General features: G+C 46.9%; 1 protein-coding gene and 1 non-coding gene across 3 annotated transcripts; both read right to left on the bottom strand.

Moving 5' to 3' along the window:
- On the bottom strand, positions 1 to 20,521 carry Ak2 (adenylate kinase 2). 2 transcript variants are annotated; one of them, XM_075944950.1, is made up of 7 exons: positions 20,348 to 20,519; positions 14,070 to 14,195; positions 10,490 to 10,600; positions 10,286 to 10,380; positions 4,060 to 4,132; positions 3,132 to 3,327; positions 1 to 952 (listed from the first exon to the last, which is right to left on the bottom strand). In XM_075944950.1, exons 1-7 carry the CDS (start codon positions 20,438 to 20,440, stop codon positions 948 to 950), a joined length of 699 nt encoding a protein of 232 aa, XP_075801065.1. In that variant the 5' UTR covers positions 20,441 to 20,519; the 3' UTR covers positions 1 to 947. The 2 variants fall into 2 exon arrangements, with proteins under 2 accessions (XP_075801065.1, XP_075801064.1); XM_075944949.1 differs by lacking the exon at positions 1 to 952 and having other exon boundaries at positions 2,954 to 3,327; positions 20,348 to 20,521.
- On the bottom strand, positions 11,766 to 11,893 carry LOC142834510 (small nucleolar RNA SNORA31). The gene has a single exon (XR_012907601.1). It is a non-coding gene; the product is annotated as a small nucleolar RNA SNORA31 (small nucleolar RNA).
- Positions 20,522 to 26,021: the final 5,500 nt, after the last annotated feature.

The following is a 26,021-nucleotide window of genomic DNA, read 5'->3' as shown; positions in this document are numbered from 1 at the left end:
TGCAAATTTTCAACATACTTTATTGACTCAGGGGCCAAACACGGCAGCATTTGGTCAGTTACGAAGGCACCTCATTGAAAGATACATCACAGTGTTGTCAGAGATCCCAGGCACAGGACTGGAGGATGAGAAGGACAATCTTTGGAAGATTTAGCTTAAGACATTTTGTTTCCCCTTTCACTGCTGAGTACTGAACCCAAGGCCTTGTAATGCCAGGCACACACGTGCCGCTGAACTACATTCCTAGCCCTGGTTCACTTATTGAAAAGGGTCCTGGGGATGAACGAAGGCAAAGTTGTAGGACTAGTGTGTGCCGGGTGGCTGCTGAAGGCTTTGCCGCTAGAGCAGGCGACTCCAAGTGGGAAGAAGTATGTGATCTGTCTCCTCTTGCTCCCTACAACTCCAGTAAACATGATTTGCTGAACCACCCCGCATGAGATCACACCCCCACCTCCTCCATATGTGCAGGCGAGTCTTTAACTTTATGGAATGGGGAGTCACCGGCAGCAGCCCGTGGCGCTTGCTGCATACAGGATACACAGGTCCAGTCTGATGGCTACATTCTCGGCCTCGTGATCCATGAGCTCCTTACATGGAAGCTGAGGTCTCTTAGAGCATGATTAGCTTTGTGTTCCAGAGTAAATGAAAACTTGATCGCTTAAAAAATACCTTAGCTCGTTTATACCAATCACCTCCAATCACGGGTTTTTTAAAAAATTAATCTTTTCCCTTCCTTATCCATTACAAATTCCCACCTATGCATTTTTAAAAAATTCCTTCTAATTACAACACTGCCGCTGTTCCAAATGCTCGTCTTGAGCCCCTCACCACCTCCGTCACCATCCTTCCTTCCCGTGACCACCCCTTTCCCTTCTGCCCAGCACCTAAGAGCAGGGATCACACGGCGGGGAGATGAGCAGGGTGCAGTCTCGCCTTGCCTTCTTTTACTAGGCTGAAATAGAGGAAAAAGAAAGAACAAAATGGGTTTTAAAAAAATCAAGTAAATATCAGGGAAGGCTGGCATGCAACCAAATGCATTAAACACTGGACATTTCTCTGCCGGGTGAAAGCTCTCATGCCCGTTGAGGTTACAACTCTGCAATCAAACAAAGCAAAAGTACAATGCCAACCACCGAAGAGTACCTGTACCCCTATGGTTTTCCACCGGAAGCCCAAATGTTACAGTATTTGGTGTGTGCACACATGAGGATATAAGTGTGTGTATGTGGATATACACACACACACACACACACACATATGTACGTGTACATATATGGTCAGGTGGCAGATGTCTGTGCACACATCACTCACATTCAGTTAGCAACCACTCAGCTGTGAGACGCATGGAGCCACCCTCATTCGAGAACGACCTCCTACTCCTGCAGGCCCAGCTGGTAGTTTTGGTCTCACTCCTCTCCCTCACCCATTTCCAGCAGTCATGTGCTTTTCAGAAACACAGAAAGCCAGACTGGGTTTCTGTTAAGAGCAGACAGAATTAATTTGAAGCTAAGGAAACAAGGCAGGGCGGCAGCAGCGGCGTCACTTGGAGGCCAAAAGGGAAGCAGGACGGCCACATACCCGTGGAGTTTCCATGTGGACGGGTTCAGACAGTAGGAGAGCGCAGGCCAGATGGGGCCCGAGAACTTTAGAGCCAGCAGGCTACGCAGAGGCAGATGCCATCATTTGCTGGCCATGTCACTGACTTTCTAAGTTGTCAAGAGGCTGAAGGCTTTGAGGTCTCGTCACAGCAGCCTAGTATTTTATCTGTCACAAATCATCCAGAGACCAAGAGGCAGAGCCCAGACCATAGGACATTCGTAATAGTGGGAGCTAAGGTTGCAAATAAAAGCTTGTTTTGGTTACATATGGCCTTGTTTTGGGGTGATCTTTTCTTGGGGAGCCTGTGGCTACACTTCATGGAATGTGGGGTATAGGACATTTGAGAGGGACACATCTGATTTGGGTTTTATGTATTGTGTTTGGATAAATTTTTGATGGGAACGAATCCAAAAAGAGATTCTTCCCTAATCACTGGTTCATCCCTGGAAGCAGGCAAACAAAAACAAACCTACCCATAACTGAGTCTGTATGTGGGGAGAGATTTGGCTGCTGAGTTACCTAGCCCTAATGTTCAAAGACAATCTGAATCCCTGAGGATCTTCTTCTTCTGATTTAATTCTTTGGAAATCCCAAGTGGTCTCAACTTTACAGCCTGTGATGTTGATCACAAAAATATTCCACCCTAGCCTGCTCCTCCGAGTAATTGCTGGAATCTGCAGTATGTCTTTAAAATTCCATTTAAGGGGAAAAAATTACTGATGCCTGTGGATCCACTGCCTCGTGGTTTTGTTTCCTGTCAAGAACGTGTATCAGGAGCTATGACACTGACTGACTTCATGTGACTATACACTTGGAACCAGCTGCTTGTTACGGTAAGTACCATGAGGCTTTGTGCCTGGAGTACCTGCCAGATAAATACTCAACAGTTCATTTTGCCCAAAACATAGAATTAAGTGTGGCTAAAGGAGATTTTATGTGTATGTGTGTGTGTGTTAAGGAGGGGGTATTACAGCACAGGAAGGGGATTATAGGGCAGGAGGGGAACAAAATCTACTAAAACACATCTTATTTAAAAATCTTATAAAGAAGCTGGGCATGGTGGCGCACGCCTTTAATCCCAGCACTCAGGAGGCAGAGATGGGCAAATCTGAGTTTTCGGCCAGCTTGCCGATATGGTGAGTTCCAGGACAGCTGTAGATACATAGAGACCATCTCAAAAAATAAATAAATAAATAAAAATTTAAAAAAAAAAGGCTATAATGATATCTAATAGCATGTGTGCTACTTTTTAAAAAGGTATAGGTAAGAAAAGTAAACAGCTAGGAAAACATAGTCCAGGATAGAATGTAAGGTGAGCACACACAGCAAATACATACAGAGAGTGCTGTACATACATGGGATATATCAAGTAAGTGCTGTTTAATCAGTACATCAGAAGACTCCCTTGCTGCCTGAGGGAGGAAGTGTCCCTGCCTCCCTTGCCATGCCCACCCATTCCTTTAACAGGGACAGAAAGAAGAAAGACATTCCTCTTAGAGCCCAACACTAGATAAACATAACCAAGTCTTTACATGTGGCTTTGGAGAAGGCTGCTAAGATGCTGGCAAACACCACGTCCGGGGTCTGGCATGCGTCGATGGCACTGTGAATGCCCCGCTTCCTGTAGTACTCCACGAGTGGGGTGGTCTGCGTGTGGTAGGCCTCCAGGCGGATCTTCAAGGCCTTCTCATTGTCATCTGACCTGCGGATCAGGGGCTCTCCAGTAATCTGAGAAGGACAGGGAACAGATGGTGGACAGTCATGACAAGTGCTCACTCTTCTGGGATGCAGGAGGCCCCAGAAGCAGAAGCAGAAGCAGAAGCTGGGGGCCAGAAATAGCAATGCTTTTTGCTTGTTCTGTGCCCAGGCTGCTCAACTTCTACCACAGCCCGTCTAGAGTCGGAACGAGAGGGAGACTCTGGAGAGCAATCAGCTGCACTGGCAACTGCAGTTTCCGCTGCTTAAGTGTTCAGCATGATTAGGGAGCATCACCCACTAACATCGTGAACGCAGTAAGTAAAGCGAGAAAGGGCTCTGGCAGAATTGCTGACTTTTTGAACTGTGGCCGTATTTACAGACCCTGGACAACCCGCACTTGTCTCCCATCACAAGAGGAGGCCCGAGAAATTTCACTGTTGCCTGCATGCTACACAGCAGACCAGGAAGACTCTGTGCCACAGATGAGACCCCAGGGCAGCAGCCCCTGGGTACTCCAAGAGCAGGGCATTCCGAGCACAATGGTCAGCAACGTTCTCTTCAGTGCCCCTCCTGGCAACCTTCTCCTGACTGGACAACTGCTTAGATGGCCATGGTGTCAGGATAAGCATAAAGCCACCTGGAGACGCTGTCCAGATCTGTCACATCTCCCTTACAAGACAGTGAAATATTTTCCTGGCTAAATGATGGAAGAAGGAGGAAGGAAAAGACAAACAAACCCCCTCCTGCCCCAAGTTTACATACATCATCTTTCATTGGCTCCTTTGGAGGGTTGAACTCCTCATGGTAGGACCGGCCACTCTTGGGGTGAATCAGTCTGCAAGACAGCACATGTATTGTGAGTCAGGCTGCCTGGAAATACCTCTGTACTCCAGGGGACTCTGGAATGACAAGCAGAGACAGAGAAGAATGGAAGACTTTAATCAGCAGAGACCCCAGCTAGCATGTCACACCAGGAAAGTAACGGGCTGTCTAGCAGAGGACAGCTATTGCTACCCCTCGGTTAGAGGGTTAGGGTTAGAGCTAGGGTTTAAGAATGTTTTCTGCCTTGCCCAAGCATAAAGAAAGATGCTGGCAAGAACAACCTAGTCCAGACCTTAGGAGGACTCTGCTGTTCAGTGCACACAGACATTCATTCTAGTCATACCATTTCCTAAAGAAGTTCCTAGCTGAAACCAGATCTTACACTGAATCCACCTGGTTATGAAATGATGGATCACAATCTCTGCTACAAGCAGCACTTAGCAGGAATCAATACCTCCAACAAACACAACAATCCTCACAAGATTAATACAAAGTGTTGGGGAACAGAACACCTTGACTTAGCTACTTCTGCACCGACACCCCACAAACATCTTAGATCACAAGTATGTGCCTGCTTGTGCTGTTTTCTAGCCTAATTTGGTTATAAAGCAAACACACAAAAACATGGTATGGATATACAGACAATGATGCCCACCTCTGTGGCCACTGATAAACGACAGTGTGAGCAAGGCTAGGCAATGTCCAAGCCGCTAGGAGAAACAGCATACTAAGCCAATCATGAAGATGGACACTGTAATGGTCTTAGCTACCAGGGAAGTTAAGGTGGAGGAACCTGTTACTTAGGCCCAGGATTGTGAGAACAGCTTAAGCAACAATCAGACCCTATCTTAAAAAAAGAAGCTGGGTGTGCAATAATCCCAGAATTTGGGGGAGCTGAGGTGGGAGGATTCCCATAGTTCAAGGGTAGCCTGGGCTACACATAAAAATAAAAGCAGATGGAAGGGCAGGCCTCTCAGTGCTTTGTACCAAGCCTGATGACCTGAGTTCAATCCCTGGGATCTCCATGATTGGGAGAACTTACTCTTTTGGTCTCTGCCCGTGGGCTGTAGCATGTATGTACATACCCTAACATACATACACATACACCATAAATAAATATAATGTACACAGGGCAGGAGAGATGGCTCAGCAGTTAGGAGTGATTTCTGCTCTTGTAGAGGACCTGAGTTTACAGAGCACCCACACCGGACAGCTCACAACAATCTGTGACTCTCCAACTCCTGGAATCAAACATCATCTCACTATGGCCACTGGCACTCATGTGCACATACTCACACACAGACACACACACCTGTACTCATGTGCACATACTCACACACAGACACACACCTGTACTCATGTGCACATAGTCACACACAGACACACACACCTGTACTCATGTGCACATACTCTCACACAGACACACACACCGGCACTCATGTGCACATACTCTCACACAGACACATTATTAAAAATGAAAAAAAAAAATCTTTAAAAAACCAAACTCGCCGGGCGGTGGTGGTGCACGCCTTTAATCCCAGCACTTGGGAGGCAGAGGCAGGCGGATCCCTGTGAGTTCGAGACCAGCCTGGTCTACAAGAGCTAGTTCCAGGACAGGAACCAAAAGCTACAGAGAAACCCTGTCTCGAAAATCAAACACAAACAAACAAACAAAAAAACCTCAAGAATAAACAGTATTTATCTGGCACTGTGAACGTAATTAGTGGTCGCATCTATGCTGAACCCTATTAGGCAACAAATCCATGTTCTGACTGGGGACGGTCATATAATGAGGAACTTGGAAACTCAAGAAGAGGGGGCAGGCCACATTCTGCACAGCAGCCACTGCTGACGAGTTGTGTGCTGTCTTTTTTGTTGTTGGGTGGGTGTTTTTTTGTTTGGTTTTTGAGATAAGGTCTCTATATGTAGCTCTGGTTGTTCTGTAACTTGTTATGTAGATCAGGCTGGCCTCAAATTCAGGGTGATCCACCAACCTCTGCCTCCTGAGAGCAGGGATTAAAGGTATAAACCACTGTACCTGGCAAATTGTACTTTCTTAATTTTCCCCTCTAAGTGATAGCTTGTCTGCCCCTGAAAGTCTGTCTAATAAGAGCTTCTGACCACGGCTGGCTTTTGGTGTGCCTGTCCCTTCTGTGGCAGCAATGACTCTTCTAGGCTTTTTCAGTGGCTCAGAGGTTGGGGAAATCATATTTGACCTATCATACGGGAGATTCTATTTATACTACTGAAGTTCTATCCATGAAATATGATTTTGCATTTTAATCACAGCATATTTTGGGGGAAGACAAGATGACCCATTAACCCTACATAAGGTGGTAAGGTGCTAACAGCAAGAGGCAAGTAACAGCACAGAAAATCAGTTATAGTGAAGAATGAGCTGGTCTGTGACAGCAACTACTTATGGTGAAGTTGTATCCTTCATTGTTTGAGCCCTGAAAAGCTCTCTCTGGTGTATCTTTCAGAGATAGCATCCAGCAGGGGGCCCATGAAGAGGGAGAGTGCTGGCCACTGGTGCAGATGCAGCGCCTCTGCAAAGGGCTAAGTACAAAACAAATGACCACCGGCATTCCTTTATCTTTTGGAGAACAGGAGGCTTCTAGCTAACAGCCAGGTGGCAACATATACCTCTCTCCTCTCCATATCCCTAGGTGGACACTCAAAACCCCCAGATTCCCTCAGCCCTCTGATTATGCACAATATGCTATTCTTTTATCATTTTTAACAACACAAGGCATATACCCCTGAAGAAAACAAAAGGCAAATGAAAGAGTCCGACCAAGTTCTCAAGACAGGTGGGACTGACAAGAGACAACCAGCAGCCCCATGAGCTGTTGCCTGGTGGGCAATCATGAGGGCTGGGCTTCTGCATCGCTGCCGCCTGCAGCACTCTAGAGCAGTGGTTCTCAGCCTGCCCAATGTGGTGACCCTTTAATACACTTCCTCATGTTGTGGTGACCCCAACCACAAAATTATTTTTGTTGCTACTTCATAACTGTAATTTTGCTACTGTTATGAATCCTAATGTAAGCACCTGTATTTTCTGAAGGTCTTAGGTGACCTGTGTGAAAGGGTTGTTTGACTTTCAAGGGGTCAAGACCTGCAGGCTGAGAGCTCCTGCTTTAGACCCTTGTTCTTTCATCCACAAAAGGGAGTTGCTATTGGACTCGGGGCGGTGATATAGGGAGCCAATTGGTAAGACAATTGGTGTACCAGAGTGCCAACAGCAAACGTGACAAACGAGAACTCAAACCATTATGAACAAATACTCAAGAGACAAAATAAGTGACAGCCATCAGAACTGAGGTCACAGCCAGTTCAAGACTGCTGAGGTGAGAGCCCCAGCTCCTGCCTTGCGTTCTTCCACCATTAGGTGCAAGTTTCAGGCTCTAGCCCTACACACACCTGCTGAGGAGACTTGGACAAACTCCTCACTCGTCTGGCAAGCACATCCTGTGAGGTACAGGGTCTTCTGAGGAGGTGGAGCCACACCACACTAAGTCATTTCTAAACTAAGGGATCGGGTTTCTCTCCCATCCTCCCTCTATGGCCACCCCACAGCCAATCACAAGTCTCTATCGTTGCATGGGACTATGAGCAGGCTCCCAGATGGAATCCTGATCTGTCACTCCTCCCCAGCTTACAAGTCAGCACCAAGGTAATATTTTAGAATGTGGTTTGTGCACCAATACCCAGTGGCTCCAGACCACGCCCACTCTTCTTGGCACCACAGGCCTCTCCGAGCCCATCCTTTCTTCCAACTTCACCCATTTTGCCCCTGCAGCTTCCAAAGCATAGCTCCTACCGTGAGTCAACTAGTCTACCACAGGCCCCAACCTGAACCTGAGCCCTCCCCACCAACACTCCTCCTGCCCCACTCAGTCCACGCTGATGGCGCAGCTCTCCTGCCCTCACCCAAGTCCACGCTGATGGCGCAGCTCTCCTGCCCTCACTCAGTCCACGCTGATGGCGCAGCTCTCCCGCCCTCACTCAGTTTGATGTACCCCTCAGAGCCTTACAGAATAACACATCTCACACTGTTATCTGTTCATATCTGGCTTTCCCCTTGAAGGTTCGGATTATAAACACACACACACACACACACACACACACACACACACAAATATTAGACCACATTATGAAATCTAATACTCTAATAAAACAAGACATTTTCTTCCTATTCAATATAAAATTGACATGCCCTGTTAACAGTGGGAGCAACTAGAAGAAATACAGCTGTATACCAAGAAGGGCTAACAAAGAATGATTTACAGAGCACAGCCCTCCAAACAGGTGACCATGAACGCCCACGACACAGGCTTCCCGGCTTCCCAGCTTCCCGAGGGCCGCTGAAATGGCAGGCATAAAAAGGCTACATTCCAACCTGCACAGGACCGAACTAGGCCCTCTGAGTGTGGGTGACAGTTGTGTGGCTTGGGAAGTTTGCGAGGCCACTGGTCGTGGAGCCAGGATTTATCCCTAGTGCATGAACTGGCTTTCTGGAACCCATTCCTTACGGAGGGATACCTTGCTCAGCCTAGATACAGGGGGAGGGCCTTAGACCTGCCTCAAGTGACTCCCATGGGAAGGCTCGCCCTCTCTAAGGAGTAAATGGGGGCTGGGGTAGGTGGAAGGTGAGGAAGGGAGAGGGAACTGGGATTAGTAGGTAAAATTTAAAAAGATTGTTTAAAAAAATTAAAGTAAAATAAAAATTTAAAAAAAGCAGCTACTTTCCTTATAGGCAATTCAGTATGCCAGGTTCCTTTGCTGGTCTCCAATGGTGTACTCAGCCTGTTATTAATGGGTAACCCCATTTTGGGAGTAGTGTTAGTATTTAGGCATCTGCACTGGCCTGCCCTTGGGGTCCTGACAGGATACGTCCTCAGCTCTAGGCACTAAGAACACCTCCTACGCACATTCACTAGGTTCCCTTTTAAAAGGGCCTTGACCACCTCCCATCTCTCTCTCTCTGCCTTTGTCTGTCTGTTCCTTTCTCTCTCCTTCTGCCTCTTTCTTTTCTTCTGCTGCTCCTGTCCCCAGAGGCTGACCTCCCTCCCTCTTTTTACGGTCCGCTTTCCCTAATACAATCCCCTCCGCACGAATCTGTTGCATGGTGTCTTTCCCATGCTGCTTTTTATTTTTTTTAATATTTATTTATTTATTATGTATACAATATTCTGTCCGTGTGTATGTCTGCAGGCCAGAAGAGGGCACCAGACCTCATTACAGATGGTTGTGAGCCACCATGTGGTTGCTGGGAATTGAACTCAGGACCTTTGGAAGAGCAGGCAATGCTCTTAACCACTGAGCCATCTCTCCAGCCCCCCCCATGCTGCTTTTTAAAAATGACAAGTAACGCTCATGCCTTTTCCTCATGATCTCCCCAGTCTGTTCTCCAAGCAGGCATGTGGGGTGGTTTTCAAGAGCCCCAGGGTTCACACTGGTCAGGTCATCAAGAACACCTGTGCTTGGCTGCAGCCTAAGAAACATGACTGAAGCCCAGTACAGAGCTAAGTTCAAGTTCCCTGGCCACCAAAAAATCTAGATCTCAAAGAGGGACTTTACCAAATTGAATTCAAATGAACTAGAAGGTATGAGAGCTGAGAAGCAGCCCATCCCTGATGACTGCACCCTGGACAAGTGGCAGGCCCTGGACTCATGAGAGCTTCAACTGTGCTGTAGCACACTCTAGTGATGCTCACCAATAAGTCTCTCCCCTTCCATCCACGATACAAAAAAAAAAAAAAAAATTACAAAGGTTCTCGTAGTGGTGCTGGCAGACATGAAGCAGATACAGAGAAATGTAGCAGAGAGAAACCACAGCCTGAAACAGTGAGGATTTCTCATCAGATGCATTTCTATGTTTGACACTATTTCAGAGAAATAAGAAAACAGGCTGTACTATGAACCAAAATTTCTTTCATTAAAAGAAAAATGGGTGGGTGTTGAAGAGATGGCCAGTGGTTAAGAGCACAGGATACTCTCCCAAAGGACCCAGGTACAATCACCAGCACCCACAAAGCAGCTCACAACCGCCTATAACTCCAGTCCAGGGGAATCTGATGCCCTATTCTGACTTCCACAGGCACCAGCGCTTTTATCCCACAGAGCTCTGAGCACGCGTGAAGGCATCTGCAGGGATACCTACCTTCCGGTGATCCTCCGGATCAGCAGGGAGTCTGGAATGCTGAACTCAATCACTGAATCAAGCTTCTCCTTCCTCTTCTCCATGAGGTCATCAAGCTGCAAAAGAGCATGGACCCACCTAAGCTCGATCAGCTCCATCCCCTTGAAGTAATTCACATAAAGAGCCAGCATCTGCCACCATGCAGCTGCGACAGCCACCACCTACCATTTCAGCCTGCCTCACAGTCCGAGGGAAGCCATCTAGGAGAAAGCCATTTTTGCATGAAGGACTCTCCAAATTCTTCTCAATGAGTTCCACAACCATTTCATCACTCACCTACAAGAAAAGAGACCTGGTTCAACGCTGTCATCTAGGTGATACACCCCACACACAAGCTCAAGTCTATGCACAGAAGACTTGGTTTCCAAACAGCAAGTCAGTTTGACGCCACAGATGCGAAAGCAGAGTAAATGTGGGGTGTCTCCATTATAGTTTGGATCTTAAATGTACCCCCTTGAGCTCATATATTGAAGGCCTGATCTCTAAGACTATATTCTTAAACCTTATGTATGCGTGTTGGGGAGGGAGGGAGGGCACATGCACCATGGCACACACTTGGAGCCACTTCTCACCTTCGACCTTTACTTGGGCTCAGCACTGAACTTTAGGTAATCAGACACGAGTAGAACACGCTTTTTTTTTTTTTTACCTTCTTAGCCATCTTGCTTGAGTGAGTATGCATTCTATCTGCCTCTATAAGGTGCGTAGCTTTGTTTTAATACACACTTTGCACAACAGTTCAACACAGCTCAGAAACACTGGCACCAAGCAGCCCTGGACTGGAACTGATCTAAAATAGTATTTTCTTCTTTAGTTGGCTTCTCTTACATATTTATCACAGCCACACAAAGCTGACCAGGACAGACTCCATCTGCAACACTCACGTCCATAATTAGCTGGTGGCCAGACATGTCCCTCTCCTTGAAACTCTAATGTGTTCCAATAAACTGGGCAAGGGAAGAGGGATCCATGGGCTGCGCCCCAGCAGGACAGCTCTGTGTGTCTTAGGCCCTATGGGCCTCTTCTGCCAGTAATCCTTTAACCATCATATAACAGCTTATCAGCAACAGGCTGTCCTCAAGGTGAGGGTACATGGCAGAGACATCACCCGAGAACCAGGGGAGAAGAGCAGTTTGACTAGAACGTAGGGACATACCAATTATCCCTGATTCACAAGTTCATACCACGACTGATATGCTGGCTTGATTATTTATTTATCTGATCTGGGCTGTCTAAGGCATGAAAAAGAAGGGCACTGAATTGGCAATATTGGATCAGAAACAAGAACCAAAAAGCCACCACAGCATAGTCTAGGCCTTTCCAAAAAAGAAAAAAAAATTCATCAAAAATCTTTCATTCTCCCAGGGCCTTTAAAGAGAGACAAATTCCCACCTGTATTATAGCACAGGCTGTCAATCTTGTCTAGTCTTATTTATTTTTTAGATGTACTCTCCAATTCAACCTGGACTGCCACAGAGACAGACAGGAAGCACAGAGAGCGTTTTCTTTGGCATCCTAGTGCAAACCAGAAGAACAACCAAACTGTTCCAGGTCTATCAGTGGATGCAGTTGTCTAGTCTCTATCTTCAGAACTGGCTGTGAACTTAGGGACAAAGTATAAACTGCAACTGATCGAGGAGGGCTCGGAGATAAGCAATCTCACTGCCACATGCCCATTCTCTCTCACACAGAATTTCCTGCCAAAACCCAAAGTCCAAAATCTCTATCTTTCCGGCTTGATTTGTGGCCTCACTGATATAAAGGAATGGTAGGAAGGAATGTGTGGACAGACTGGTTGTGGTCCACACCTACCATCTCAACACCCGGGAGGCCAGCCTGGGACACACGTAAGTGCCAAGTCAACTAGGTAAACACGTCAAATCTTGCTTCCAAAACAGAAACAGGGATGATGAAACGGCTTACTGGGTACCACCCAAGCCTGACAACCTGACCTTGAACTCAGCACCCACATGGTGGAAGAAGAGAGCTGTTTATCAGCCCCCACATGAATGCTGTGGCAGACGAATGCACACACTGACAGAGTATAATTTAGAAAATTAAAAACAGGAGCAAAACAAGGGCCAGAGGAACTGCAGTGTGGCCCAGTGGTCCAGCTCTCGCCTGCTGTGTTCAAGAACAAAGTGACTACTGATAGTGTTACCAAAGTCATGCTCTAGAATGAATGTTAGAAGCAAGAGCTGGCCCAAGTAAAGGTTTAGTCAATTCACTGTGTTTGTCAAATCAAGCCAACTGGTTTATGACACAGGCTTACTTTCCCACAACTACCAACCAAGTAACTAACTTCCTTGTCAGAACTAGAGTGCCGGGCTGGAGGGACGGCTCAGCTGTTAAGAGCTAGGCTCACAACCAAAAGATAAGAAATAGAGCAGTGCCGGGCGATGGTGGCGCACGCCTTTAATCCCAGCACTCGGGAGGCAGAGGCAGGTGGATCTCTGTGAGTTCGAGACCAGCCTGGTCTACAGAGCGAGTTCCAGGACAGGCTCCAAAGCTACAGAGAAACCCTGTCTCGAAAAACCAAAAAAAAAAAAAAAAAAAAAAAAAAGAAATCGAGCAGTGAGCCATAGAAGAGCTTTATGGGCATTCTGTGGTCTCCCAGAACCTCCTCTGTATACACCCTAGAGTCTTGTCCTAGGAACAGTGCTTTTACTTGTTCTATTTAGTTTGGATGAATTACAAAAAGTATTACATAGTATCTTCAAGAATACTGTGAACACATAGAAGGGGATGGAGGAAGAAAAGGGAATGGGAGCGGGAAATGATATAATTATATATACATACATATATATATGTATGTATGTATGCATATATATTGTTTGTTTCTTTGTTTTTTTTTAAATTATTTATTATGTATACAACATTCCTTCTATGTATGCTTGCATGCCAGAAGAGGGCACCAGATCTCATTATAGATGGCTGTGAGCCACCATGTGGTTGTTGGGAATTGAACTCAGGACCTCTGGAAGAGCAGTCAGTGCTCTAAACCTCTGAGCCATCTCTCCAGGCCTGTTTCTTTGTTTTGAGAGGTTTCACTGTATAGTCCTGGTTAACCTGAAACTCAAATTCGAGACCTGCCTGCTTGCTTTTCAGTGATGGGATTAAAGGTCTGTGTGGCTGGCTGGAGCACACACATACCTCTAAATTTGAAAAATTTATTATTTTATGTTTATGCATGTTTTGTCTGCATACCACGTGCATTCTTGGTGCCTGCCGAGGTCAGAAGGGGTGGAATCTCGGGGAACTGCGGTTGTGACTGCCATGTGGGTGCTGCTAATCGAACCTAGGTCCCCTGAAAGAGTTATAAGTACTCTTAACTATTGAGCCATCTCTCCAGTACTTATAATACTACTTTAATTAAAAAGAAAGAAAGGAAAAAAGAATACCGTGAAAATGGCTGGCAATATGGTTTTATGAGAAAAGTGCTTGCCCATATACACAAAATAATAAAACCATACAAATAAGTTGTGAACCAATAATAAGTCCAGAATCAAACAAATAATGTGCTCTGCTCAAAGTTCCTGTACCTGGCAGTCTGTTGGAAACATCTCCACACAGGACTACCCCAGAAGACTTTCTAGGACGGTGGAAATGTTCTGTGACTGCACTGGCTGGTGAAGACTTCGACTGTGTCTGCGATGAATAAGGAAGTCAACACCCAGAAGCCCATGCAGCGGGGCCACCACTCTGGACTCGGAACGGCAACACTCGCAGGTACGACCAAACCTACCAGTTTTCCAGCATCCATCGTCGCCTTCAGCTTCTTGCCCAGCTCTGAACCTGAAGCCACCATGGCTCTCAGCATGTCCCCAGTGGCCAAATGGCAGACACAGAAGTTTTCTGCCAATCTGGGTGCCTGTGGAGTCAAAGACAAAAACCAAGAAAGAGTAAGCACTGTAGGCCCTGGCACTTTCCTTGTTTGTAATAGGAATAACAGCATCTTACCTTATATTCTAATGTAAAGCAATTATAGGGTTATTGTAGGAACTCTATGATTGCATGATATTCCAAGTAAAGTACTTGGAATCCACTTAGCATGCAAAAAAACTAGCTATTCCCACTAACCACGCCACCAAAACACAAGCTCACGGCCCCTGCTCTGAGAACACATACAGCAGCTATGCAATATTTCACATGGCTGCTGTGACCCTTAGGCAGCTCATTCTCTAAAGCAGACAGGCCAAGGCCGGCACACTGTGTGCTCAGGTATCTTCCACAGGGTGATTGTGTTCCTGTGGTATGCTGTGGCCTCTAGGTCTTGCAGCTGGGGCAGGCAAGGCAGACCTGCTGCAGTATCCTGGCTAAATCTTCCTCCTCGCAAGCCCAGAACAGCTTGCACATCTGTTTAACGTGAAGAACGCATCCCTCAGAAAGCGGCTGTGATGTGTACTTGCTGTGTGCAGGCATCACCTGCAGGTCAGTTTTAGGAGGTGTCTGGTTTGTTTCATGACAGGGTTTTGTTATGGAGCTCAGGCTGGTCTCATGATCTCAAACCCCAGCCTCCTGAGGGGCTGAGATTACAGACACATTGCCCCCGCTGGCCCAACATGGCCTTTTGGCCAAAAGTGTAGGCTTAAGCCAAGCCCCAGTACCCCAGTCCCGACTTATATGGCTTGAAGAGTTACTTCTTCTCTCTAGTTTGAAATCTCTAAGTAAAATGGAGAGGGTAATAAGACCATATCACTGAGCCCATACGGGTTCTACACAGAACTGGCACATGCAAAATCCCCAGTGAGCAGTAGCTGCTACAGCAACCTCTGCCCTGGTTCTTCTGTTCATTCAGGCGGAAAGAAAATATTCGCTCACACCTCTTCCATGAACCCTGAAGCCAAGGAAATGGAGGGCTAGGAGACCCAGATCCCAAAGCTCACAGATTGTGCTGGAATAGACATAGCTCGGTGGTAAGGCACACACAAGGTATTGCCACACGTGTTTAGCTTTTCCCATAATGACATCAAACAGATGCACACACAGAGCCTGGTGGACTTTAATGGAAAAAGGTCTGGACACTCCAATATCGGTTCTGTATTCGCAGGTGGAGATTTCTGTTGAGTTGTTTTAGGAGGTAAGTAGCTGGGATCCCTGTGTAAACTAGTTCACTGGGCGTGACCTTGGGTACAAAACAAAAATCGATGGGGCTCGATGCAGGAAATTCTGGTCCTTATTCACAGATTAATTCCACGGAGGGAAAGTGTTAGGGATTGCACCATGGAGAAAAGAAGGTCACAACAGAAAAGCCAGTGGCACTGTGGACACACCCCCAGGGAACAGCACTTTCTACCAATCCAATCCTTGTTTATTAAAGTTAACTTGAGTAGACAGATCACAGAAGCTGGGGTCAAAACACCTGAGAAAAGCTGCACCAGGAAATCAAATGTTCGACTGTTATCCCGCAGTGTCGGCTGCTCACACTCCTTTCCAGGTGACTACACAGCTGCATGAAGAACACACACCACCAACAGGGCGGATGTGGCCGTGCGGGAGATCCTGCGCTGACTGCAGAGACTAGGGATGGGCCCTGTATAGGGCACTCAACCGCTACTGTGCGACACGGGCCGGGGGCAGACAGCCCAGCTGGAAAGGCCCTTGCTCTGTGAGCACAATAACCCGGCTGAGTTCTAGTTCCAGAAACCATGTTTTTAAAAAAAACTGGGCGCGGTGATGCTTGCTAAGGACTCCAGCCAGGGTTGGAGCGAAGACAGACAGATCCCTGAACTCACAGGCCAGCTAGTCTAACCTATTTGATGAGCACCAGGCCAGTGAGACATCCCACCTAAGAAAAAAAAAAAAAAAAAAAAAATATATATATATATATATATATATATATTTGCCCAGAGTCATCTCTCAGCCCAGAAATCATTGAGGAAATTTACTTTAGCCATGCTGACATGAACCATGTAATATGAAATTATACAGGTACAAGAGGAAGTGGTGGGAAGAAAACAAACATCACTGAGCAGGCCCTGTCAGTAGTGCTGTCTAAGCAGGGGATGGGGGTAAGGGCGGGCGGGCAGGAGAGTCCGTGAAGGGTCATCTGGAGTAAAATGCACTCCTGCCCTACTGGAATGGATGCCCACTGCTGGCAGATCTTCTCATTTTCACCAGGAAAGAAGAGCTGTAATTTCTTGTCTTTTAAATTTCACAACTGAAAACATTCCATAGTCAACCCATTACTTAGAAAGCTGACAAAAAAAAAAAAAAAGGGAACAAACCAAGCATTTAAATGGGCTTTATAAACTGGGCAAGCAAATAGGGCATGGAAAGTTTGTACAAGTTAAGCGCCAGCTGTGGAACGTGCTTGGAATCTCACACCTGCGAGGCTAAAGCAGGAGCTGAGTTTCAGGCCAGCCTGGGCTACCTGCTGAGACACTGTGGGGAGGGGTCCAGCAAGGAGAGGCCATATCTCAGCCAAGGAATGAAAAAGGAGTAATAGAGTCAGAACGCTACGGCGTCACCACCATAATTAATTACCAGACTTAGGAAACCCATAGCAACCGCTCCAAACATTGCAAGTGTCTGAAGGAACACGGCAGTGCCTGGGTAGCCAGGCCAAGAAACTGAATCTGAAAAACTACGCAGCAAACTAAAGATCTGCAGGAATGGAAGAGGGCAGCCTGTTAAACACACCAAAGGAATACTAACTGAAAACTTGTAGGTTTCTTCCACAAAACTATAGCATAAGAAAGAGGAACAGGGCAAGCAAGATGGCTGAGCAGGGGCTGGAGAGATGGCTCAGAGGTTAAGAGCATTGCCTGCTCTTCCAAAGGTCCTGAGTTCAATTCCCAGCAACCACATGGTGGCTCACAACCATCTATAATGAGATCTGGTGCCCTCTTCTGGCATGCAGGCAGGCATGGAAGGAATGTTGTATACATAATAAATAAATAAATATTTAAAAAAAAAAAAAAAAGATGGCTGAGCAGGTAAAGGCCACCATGCCTGACGACCTGACTTCAATTCCAGGGACCCATACAATAATCTAATGATTGAAAAAAATAAAAACAGAAAGACTTAAAATTATCATATGTATGAAACCAATAGAAATCTGAACACTGACTATTGAAATTTGTTAATTTTTAGGGGATATTGTATTTATTTTTTAAGCTTGTTTTAGAGATACGAAAATATATTGTAAACATGTTATGGTGTCTGGATCTGATTTATCATAATTTGAGGGAGCGTGGATGGGGAGGCAGTGTCTGCCATCAGCTGATGGTTACTGGGGGTCACTACACCATGCTTTCCTTCTTGTGGTTCAGAGGAGTGAACGCAAGACCTTACACAGCTAGGTAAATGAGCTACCAGCAAACACATTCCCAGCTCTGTTATTCTGAGGCAAGGTCTTAGTAAGATGTCCAGACTGATCTCATTCTTAGCCTGGACAGGACTTGAACTCGTGAGCCTCTTGCTCCAGCCTCCCTAGCAGCTGAGATTACAGCCTTTCACCTGCACCTTTATGTTTATTTAAAACTTACAATAAAAAGTTTGGGTGTGTGGGGGTGTGTCTCCGGGCTGTCACTCTGCAGTCTCTGTGTGAACTTTTGTTCAACGCTATAAAGCTACAACCACCAATATCTTTATGGCTCCTGGTATAGAGAGGGAGGCGGATGGAGTGATTGTTGTATATTTTCTGAAGACCCAGTTCTTTGTTTCGTGGTGTTGTTTTTGGACACACAGGGTCTCACTCTGTAGCCAAGCTAGTCTCAAACTTCGCCGTAGTATTTGGGATTACAGAATGTATGAGCTGTTTCTCTCACTCTTTCTCTTCCTTTTGGTTTTTTGGAGACAGGGTTTCTCTGTGTAGCCCTGGCTGTATTGGAACTCACTACGTAGACCAGGCTGGCTTCGAACTCACAGAGGCCTGCCTATGACTCCTGAGTGTTGGGATTAAAGGCGTGCGCCACCACTGGCTCGGCCACACTTAGCTTCTTAGCTTTCAAGTCGGACTTCTAATTACTTCACAAAGCCTTCTTGGACCAACTCCTGCCATTCCTGTACCTTCTTCCATGAGCTCACTGGTGTACTGTCCTCCCAACCCTGAATAAATCAGCTTGGCGACGAACTGCAACAGAGCCGGGCGCAGAGGGATCTGCTGCTGAGGAGTCAGCATTCACTGTGTTCCTGCCCGGTGCCATCCCAGCAACGAGGAACGGATGGGTGCCCCAAACAGAAAGGCTACGAGCTCCAATAGCCTCGGACGCTCTTCCTTTCCCAGGTGAAAACACGGGAGCCAGGAAATCACATCGCTTCCTAGACTATAAGGCCCTGACTCAGCATGGGAGAGCTGTCCATTCCACGGCTGAAACAGTCAATGTCAGGAGAAACTGAAAAAGGTCACACAGGAGCAGTCCTGTCCATGACAGTAACTCATAGTAGGAGCTGTCCACATCCAAAATTAAACCCGCTTAGACTGCAGATTACCTAACTACCGAGAGTGGCAGCAACAGGAACGACAAGATGTCAACATCACTGAGTGCAAGGTAGTGGTGGAACCTCAGGAAAAAAAGAACCTGTAAGTTTATAGAGAGAGATGGGATAGTGGTCCTTTGTGACCTACAGCCCAGAGGCAGAGGTAAAGTCAGAAGAAGTGAACTAAGTCTTCCACCTCCTCTCTGTCTCCTCATCACCCCCATTAACCCGTGGACCTCATCCATCCCCAGCCACTCCATCAAGTGTCAGGAGATGTGACAGGTGTTACAGAGGTCCCCACAAGGAGTCAGATGATGAGCTGCTGGCCAAAACTTTTAGAACTTAGCAAACAGGACAGGTGACATGGCCGAGCAGGTAAAGTAGCTTGCCATCGAGTCTGATGACCTCAGTTGGTTCCCTGGGCTCCACTTGGTAGAAAGAGAAAATGACTCCAGCAAGTTGGCCTCTGACCTCCATATATGTACCATGGCATGCATGGTTATCTTTAAAAAAAAACAAAAAAAACCCAATAAACTCAGTTAGTGCTAGCAAGACTGGGGACAGAACGGTGTCCATTTGCTTGAGAAGCCTGCCTTGAAAGGATTCCTTTAAATATCAGCAAGGTCCCAAGGCCTAGGGTTTGGCAGGGAGGTAGAAGTGAGAAGTGGGTGGGTGATGCCAAACCCTGGGCAATAATTCAAAGTATGAATTTCCAAATCCTGTGAGATCATAAATCCCAATCCTGACCTATGGCCCAGATGCCAAGTGAGGCCCTGGAGTGGGGCAGAAGGCAGCTCCAATCCTCTGGGGGTACACGTCTTCAAGAAGCCGATGTCACTGATCTCGGAAAGCCATTGGACCTCTGGGCCTGCTTTCCTACCTGCTGGTCCGGTATGTTAACGTCCCAAGTTCACACAACTAAAAATCATTAAGAGTTATCTTGTGCCACTCACAACCCGCATGGCTCCCGCGCTTTATAAACACGGCCAACACATTCACCTCCAGCTTTCGGGTGAACTGGAAGGGTTTTCGCCCATCCCCCTCAACGCTGGCGCCTCAATCATGACCCTGCCTCACTCTTGGCTGTACGCCTCGATCAGCACACGCCAGCTCTCACTGTGCTCCACGTGCTGCAGAGACTTTCTTACCCCTAGTTATTAATCATTAAAAAAAAAAGTTCTATCCCCTTGTGTATGGAAGTTATCCCTGACTCAGGATAATCCACTCCCAACTTGGAGGGCGTCTTGGCCACAAAGCTTTCTTCCACTTGGGCCTGGGATCCGGAGCTTCAGTCTGGGGGGGGGGGGGGTCGCCCTACCATTCACGATTTTCAGCTAACAGCTCCTGGATCCCCTAACACGACCCCTTATAGCCTGGGTTCCCCCCAAGAGCCCCAAGCCCACTTCAGCTTCCTCCGACCTCCGACTGAGTCCCTCCCCTAAACACCGCTCCACAGTCTGGGACCCCCGCGAGGGTCTCTGCAGGCCAGAGCTCACCGCCCCGCTCCGGAGCGGGAAACGAGCTTCCGGCTCTCCGACCGCCCTGACCTTGCAGCTCCGCGGGATCCACCGCCGAGCGTGCAGAGGAGCGGACACTCACCTGGGTCCCCTTGCCAGCCCCGGGAGGCCCCAGCAACACGGCCCGGATGCCCTTCCGACTCTCCGGCTCGGGAGCCAGCGCGCTGGGAGCCATGTCTGCCAAAGCCTCACTCCGCCAGCCGCCAGCACACCTCACCGGCGGGGCTAGCGCTTCCAGGCCAGCGCACAGACTACTCCGGACTCGCACTGGCTGCTCGCCACGTCCGTCAGCCCTCTGCGCCCGCCCGCGAGCCTGACGGATGCTTGTGTCTCCCAATCGTACGACTAGTCTGAGAGACTCTGTTTCTGATTGGACAGAGAGTTGAGGAAGAGGCGGACCAGCTTGGGAAGAGTGGGGCTGAGAGCGCGTGCGGCTTTCGGCTGGTGTGTGTAGTGGGCGGGAAATCGAGATGGAAGCCGGTGCTGGAGGGAAGTTCTAGTTTGGCGTTTGACAGTTAATCTCCGGAGGCTCCGTTTGAGCCCTGTGAAATTGCCCGTGGGAGTGTAAGTGAGTAAAAATCACTCCGTGAAAACAAATTGGCAATAACGTATCTCATACCCTTTGCGCCAGTAATTCCACTTTCAGGAATTCAAAGGACCTAACCAAGGAGTATGTAATGATTCTTTAACAAAGACGTTGATCGCCTTATTAAAACATTCCCAAGGCGCAACACACTGAAATAGCTCAAATGCCCAATAATAAGACTGGTTAAATAAATTCCAACAAATTTGTATTTTGGACCCCCCCCCCCCGTTTAATCACAAGGGCAAATGCTCCCCCCGCCCCCCAGAAACTCGCAGCAGTTACAAGAAAGCCCAGTTTTGTTTGACCCTTTCAAGTGCAGACCTCTGGAGTGTGGTTAGGGAAACGTCTCCCTTAAAAGCCCCTGTAAAAAGTTGTACAATGAATCCTACAATAACTTGGAGTGTAGACTTTAGCTAGCTGGGAGGACCACACTGAAAGCTTGCCTAGGTGACTGAATTCAAGTCTAGCCTGGGGAATTTAATGAGACCTGACTCAAACAGAAGAAGGCTGGGGCTATAGTGCAAAGAGGGGTTTCTGGGCTTAATCCCCAGGACTGCAAACAAAATAACACCCACATACCCACACACATACCTACACAATCTCCCTGACTCTTAAGTCAGGAAAAGGAGTTTTTATCCAGAGAGATAAGCCTGTTTTGGACAAGGAAATGATGTCTCCAGCGTTTTGGTGTGTCAAAGTTTTATCCCGGCACAAAGAAGCCTTTCTCAACCTTTAGTGAAAACGCGATTGGGAAACTATTGCTTCCCCCACAGGCACATAGCAACCGTTTTCCACATCCTAGTGGTGAATCTGCTGCCTCTTCAGCCACTTTAACTCATGGATGGCAACAGGCTGGCTAGGTCAGCTGGTAAAGACATTGGCCACCAAAGCCTAAGTATTAGCATTTGAATCCAAAGACCCAAAAAGGGAGCTGGAGAGATGGCTCAGTGGTTAAGAGCTCTGCCTGCTCTTCCAGAGGTCCTGAGTTCAATTCCCAGCAACCACATGGTGGCTCACAACCATCTGTAATGAGGTCTGGTGCCCTCTTCAGGCATGCATGCAGACAGAACATTGTATACATAATAAATAAATTAAAAAAAAACAAAGACCCCCAAAAAATGGAAAGAAAGGACCAGCTCCCATAGGTTGTTCTCTGACCTCCACACATGTGCTGTGGTACACATAAGTTTTCATGTGCACACATACACACAAAAAATAGTAAATTAATAAGTCTAAAGGAAAAAGAGACACTGGGCGGTAGTGATGCATGCCTTTAATCCCAGCACTTGGGAGGCAGAGGCAGGTTTTCTCTGAAAATCTAAGGCCAGCCTGGTCTACCAAGCCAGTTCCAGGACAGCCAGGGCTGTTGCATAGAGAACGGTCTCAAAAAACAAACAGGCAAACAAAACCAAAAAGGAAAAAAAGAGAAGCTACCGTCTATTTCTCTTGCTCACCCTGGTCTTCCATGGGAGCCTGCTCGATCTTGTTAGTTTCTCTTAGTGGCCTTGAGGGAAGCACCAGTTATTGAGTCATTTTTAAGAAAGGAAACTGAGGGACTGGAGAGATGGCTCAGCGATTGAGAGCACTGACCTGGGTTAATTTCCAGCACCCACATGGCGACTCACAACTGTCTGTAACTCCAGTTCTAGGGGAACCAACACCCTCACATAGACATATATGCAGGCAAAAACCAAAAAAGGCACATAAAAATTTTAAAAATATTTTTAAAAAAGAAAGGAAGCTGAATTTTAGAGACATGTAATGTTGACTCAAAGTTACATACTCACAGGACTATAAGTAAGACTGTAAGATGGGGGATAGGGCAATAGCTCAGTCAATGGCGTCTACCACTCAACACGAGGACCCGAGTTCAGATCTCCAGCACTTGTCTGTAATTCCAGCACTGAGAAGGTAGAAATAGGCAGACTCTCGGAGCTCATGGATCAGAAAGTCTAGTCTAATCAGTGAGCTCCAGATCCAGTGGCAGACCTTGTCTCGGAAGATAAGGTGGAGGGGGGCTGGAGAGATGACTCAGGGGTTACCCACAATGGTAACTCACAACTATCTGTACCTCCAGTTCCAAGGATCTGATATGCTTTTCTGACTTCCAAAGTTACCAGGCACACACATAGTGCACACACATACGTACATGCAGGTGAAACACATAGTGCACATACATATGTCCATGTAGACAAACACATAGTTCGCACACATACATGCAGAAAAAACACATATGTACACGCAGACAAAATGCTCACATGTATAGAGTAAAATAAATAAATCTAAAACCAAAAGGTGGAAAGAAATAGAGGAAGAGAGCTGATGCCAATCTCTGGTCTCCCCACCAATGTACATACACATGCATAGCTACACTCATGGGCAGACACACCCACACACACATAGTCAGGTGGCAGGAGACTGGAAGCCAGGTTAGTAGAGATGCAGACCTGTGGTTCTAGTGTTTGGGAAGTGGAGGCAGAAATTCAAGGCCATGTTGAGCAACAACAAAACAAGCAAGCAAACAAACAAAAGACTGGGGGTAACCAGACGGCAACCCAGGAGGCACAGAGCTTGTGGGAGCAAGCACATTTTCTCTGGGAGAAGCCTCTGTGTAGCCGACATTCCTTTCCACCATTCCCTTTCACTGGTGATGACGAATCCCTGTTATAATTCTGACGAGGCATGGACTCCTCTAACCCCAGCAGGGAAAGCAACTAAGACTACATATAAATAAGACAAAATGTAAGGTTTGTTTGTTTAGGCTTTTTGAGGCAGGGTTTTTCTGTTTAGCCCTGGCTTTCCTGGAATTTGTTTTATAGACCAGACTGATCTTGAAGTCATAGATCTGCCTCCCTCTGACTCCTAAGTGCTAGAATTAAGGAATGTGCCACCATGCCTGGCTTTGTTTGTTTATTTAGAGACAGGGTCTCCTGTATCCCAGGCTGGCTTTTGACTGGTTATGTAGCTGAGGTTGACCTTGCACCCCTGATTCTCCCACCTTTACCTCTAGAATGCTGGGGTTACTGCCTTGTACTGATATGTCTAGTTTTATGCAGCTCTGGGGGTTGAACCCAGGGTTTCAGGCAAGCTAACAAAGAAACATTCTACCAATTGAATAACATCTCCAGTTCTATTATAAAATATTCTAGGCTTTGAGGCATAATAAGAACCATAATAAAAAGCACAAGAGAAGAAAAAAGTGTCTTATTCCTGTAGTTACCTGTTAATTTTTAACAATAATTGCTATTACTATGAGCCAATCAGTAGGGTAGGCTATTTTCGCGTATTTGCTCATTCAGTTCTCGCCGTCACCTGTGCAGGCAGTAGTTGCTCTATTATCAGCATGTTTTAGATGGAGCAAACTAAGGCACAGAGAAGTTAAGTACTGTACCTCGCCCGAGGTCACATGACTAACCTGTGGCTGAGCAGAGAGTTGAGCTAAGGTCTGTCTGTTTGGTGCCAGGTAACAGACGTGGCGCTCACAGTCCAGCCGGTTCCAGCTGGAGTGATAATGGAGGTCTCTTGTGAAACAGAAGGACCTTGAAGAATGGAGAAGATTTGGCTTTGGGACAGGAGACGTTTCAGACTGCAAGAAGACTGGGAGGAAAGCCCCAGAAGCAGGAGAGAGAGACTTTTATTCAGTGAGCTTTGGAGAATTGGGCTTTTGAAGGGCAGTAATGATCAGGTTCCCGTTAAAGATCGCTTAGAGGACAGGCTAGAGTGGAGAGAGCGTAGGCAGGAGCAATAGCCTTAATGCTCGTTAGCTTTTGTCAATGTGATACAAACTAGAGTTATCTTGCAGCAGGGCCCAGACCTTAGTACAACTGACTCCATGATGGAAATACCACACAGGTCATAAAACTCAGCACATAGCATCACCAGTCAAAATGAAAACAAAGACCTAATCCATCAAAGTCCATAGTTCTGGGAAAGTCTAGAAATACACTAACCTTGCTTTTTTTGGCCTCTGTAGTCTGTCTATGGCTAACTGTTCTTGTGAACTGAAGTATGTCAACCCAGGACATGGTTTTTGTGCTTAAAAGCTCACCCTGAGAAAGGCTTGGGGTACACTGGGATCTTGAGCACTCAGTGTAATCACCAGCCAGCTAATAAAGACTTCCTATGGGCTTAAACCCATGTCTGAGCAGTCCTCTCTGGTGGGATACCCCCCACAACATTTCAGGAAGAGAAACCCTCAGGTGAGGAATTTCTTTCCCCTTATTGGCTTGTGGCCATGTCTATGGGGGTATTTCCTTGATTGCTAATTGCTATAGAAAGACCCAATCCACTGTGGGCAGTACTACCTTGAGCAGATGGGCCTGGGATGTATAAGAAAGGTAGCTGATTAAACCCAGAGGAACAAGCCAGGAAGCAATCCCCAGGCCTCTGAGGTCTCTAATTCAGTTCTTGCCTCTAGGTTCCTGTCTTGAGCTCTTACCCTGCCTTTCCTCTGGCACTGCAAGCTGTGCCATGAAGCAAACCCTTTCTCCTCAGCTTGCTTTTGGTCAGTATTTCTATCACAGCATCAAAGAGGCAAAGCAGAGCAGCTTCTCAAAGCAGGCCACACGCCAATACCCAGCACCCTGGGTCAGGCTTGACTTTTGCTTTGTAATACCCTTTGGATTTCAGACCTTCAAAACTGTAACACAAGGGGCTGGGCTGTACCCCCAGCACCACATAAACAGTCTAGTGAGGCATGTCTCGATCCCAGAACTGGGGAGGTAAAGAAAAGAAAAATAAACCAAAACTAAAGGAACACACACACACACACTGAGAGAAAGAGAGTGCCTATAACATAATAAATCTGTGTTATTCTACAAGCCACTCTATTTATGACAATTGTTACAGCAACAATAGGAAGTGCACACAGCTTTTGTGGGTGTGAGCCGTAGAAACAGATTCTGGGGACACTGTGCCCAAAAGGAATTCATTGGGAAGATACAATCATACAACCACAGGGCCCCGGAACAACTAGAGTAACCCAGATAGGAGGAATGAGTGAACAAAGCTGAGGGGAACTTTTGTTCGCTGCCCCAGCTTTTTCCACAGGGAGGGACCTCCTTTAGAGTGACACTCTTCCATCTTCCTTCCATCTTTCTGTTCCTCCTGGAGGAGGAGGAATGACATACAATGTCTGACTAGTGTATTTACAGAGAATCAGCTGAACCCC

Source organism: Microtus pennsylvanicus, chromosome 13 (assembly GCF_037038515.1).
Source record: "Microtus pennsylvanicus isolate mMicPen1 chromosome 13, mMicPen1.hap1, whole genome shotgun sequence".
Taxonomy (NCBI): Eukaryota; Metazoa; Chordata; class Mammalia; order Rodentia; family Cricetidae; genus Microtus; species Microtus pennsylvanicus.
This window is presented reverse-complemented; position numbering and strand designations above follow the sequence as displayed.

Coding starts and splice junctions, on each gene's coding strand:
- Ak2 (XM_075944949.1), bottom strand. CDS start 20,440: ATGGCTCCCAGCGCGCTGGCTCCCGAGCCGGAGAGTCGGAAGGGCATC. Junction 10,601..14,069: donor CGATGGATGCTGGAAAACTG/GTAGGTTTGGTC, acceptor CTTTTCTTGTAG/GTGAGTGATGAAATGGTTGT. Junction 10,381..10,489: donor CTGTGAGGCAGGCTGAAATG/GTAGGTGGTGGC, acceptor GCTCTTTTGCAG/CTTGATGACCTCATGGAGAA.